The sequence below is a fragment of the Octodon degus genome, unplaced genomic scaffold, assembly GCF_000260255.1.
Source record: "Octodon degus isolate 3935 unplaced genomic scaffold, OctDeg1.0 scaffold00041, whole genome shotgun sequence".
In the NCBI taxonomy this organism is placed as follows: domain Eukaryota; kingdom Metazoa; phylum Chordata; class Mammalia; order Rodentia; family Octodontidae; genus Octodon; species Octodon degus.
In genome coordinates, this window is record NW_004524617.1 from 16,536,180 (window position 1) to 16,536,885 (window position 706).

Here is a 706-nt window from a genome sequence, read left to right on the forward strand (position 1 = left end):
ACACTCACCGGACCTGGGCTAGGACTGGGTCTACAACTATGATTCTAAAGCAAGCCAAGCAGTCTAAGCTGATACATTCCAGTTCTCTTTAACCCTCATTAACCTGGGGCAACTGTCAAAAATACAGACTCCCAGATGCCACCTCAAGTCCATTACGTCAGATTCTCCAGGGCTTGACATACAATGGAAGGTTCCCATGTGACTCAGATTGAGAGCCACTGGTCTCCTGGGTCACTCCTCACACCTGTGCACTGCTCAGGAATAAATGCAAGGTCATTTTTCAGTTCATTCATTTGGGCATGTTGTCTGCCTGGTTGCATCATAAGGGCCCTTACTGAAACCTTGATGCCCAGACTTCGAGTAGACAGAAAGTAGAACAGATCACCCAAATAGAAGATCTTTGTTTCCTATGTTAGGAAATAGGCATACTGTTCATTTCTAGTGAGAAAGCAACTGATGAATCAGGCAGAAGCCTGATAGGCACACAATGGAATATGAGTAAAACTTACAGACTTGGCTTCTGTACTGTTGTCAAGGTAGTCTTCCCGTACAGCTAAGGAGAGTGTTGCTTGGTCCAGCTGTTAAAACAAAAAGACATTACATTAACAAATATCATGGGGCTGGAGAGATGGCTCAGTGGTCTAAAGCACCTACTTAGAACAAGCTTAGCAAAAGCATCAGGGACCGCGGTTCAATCCCCCAGCAC

At 45.2% G+C, this 706-nt stretch overlaps 1 protein-coding gene across 1 annotated transcript in view; it reads right to left on the bottom strand.

Annotated features, from left to right (window-relative positions):
• Phex (phosphate regulating endopeptidase homolog X-linked) overlaps positions 1-706 on the bottom strand; it is a 243,921-nt gene that overhangs the window by 184,347 nt on the left and 58,868 nt on the right. Inside the window, exon 6 of the mRNA XM_004631393.2 lies at positions 510-578. Within this exon, the coding sequence (XP_004631450.1) occupies positions 510-578 (69 nt within the window). The remainder of the gene's footprint in view (positions 1-509; positions 579-706) is intronic.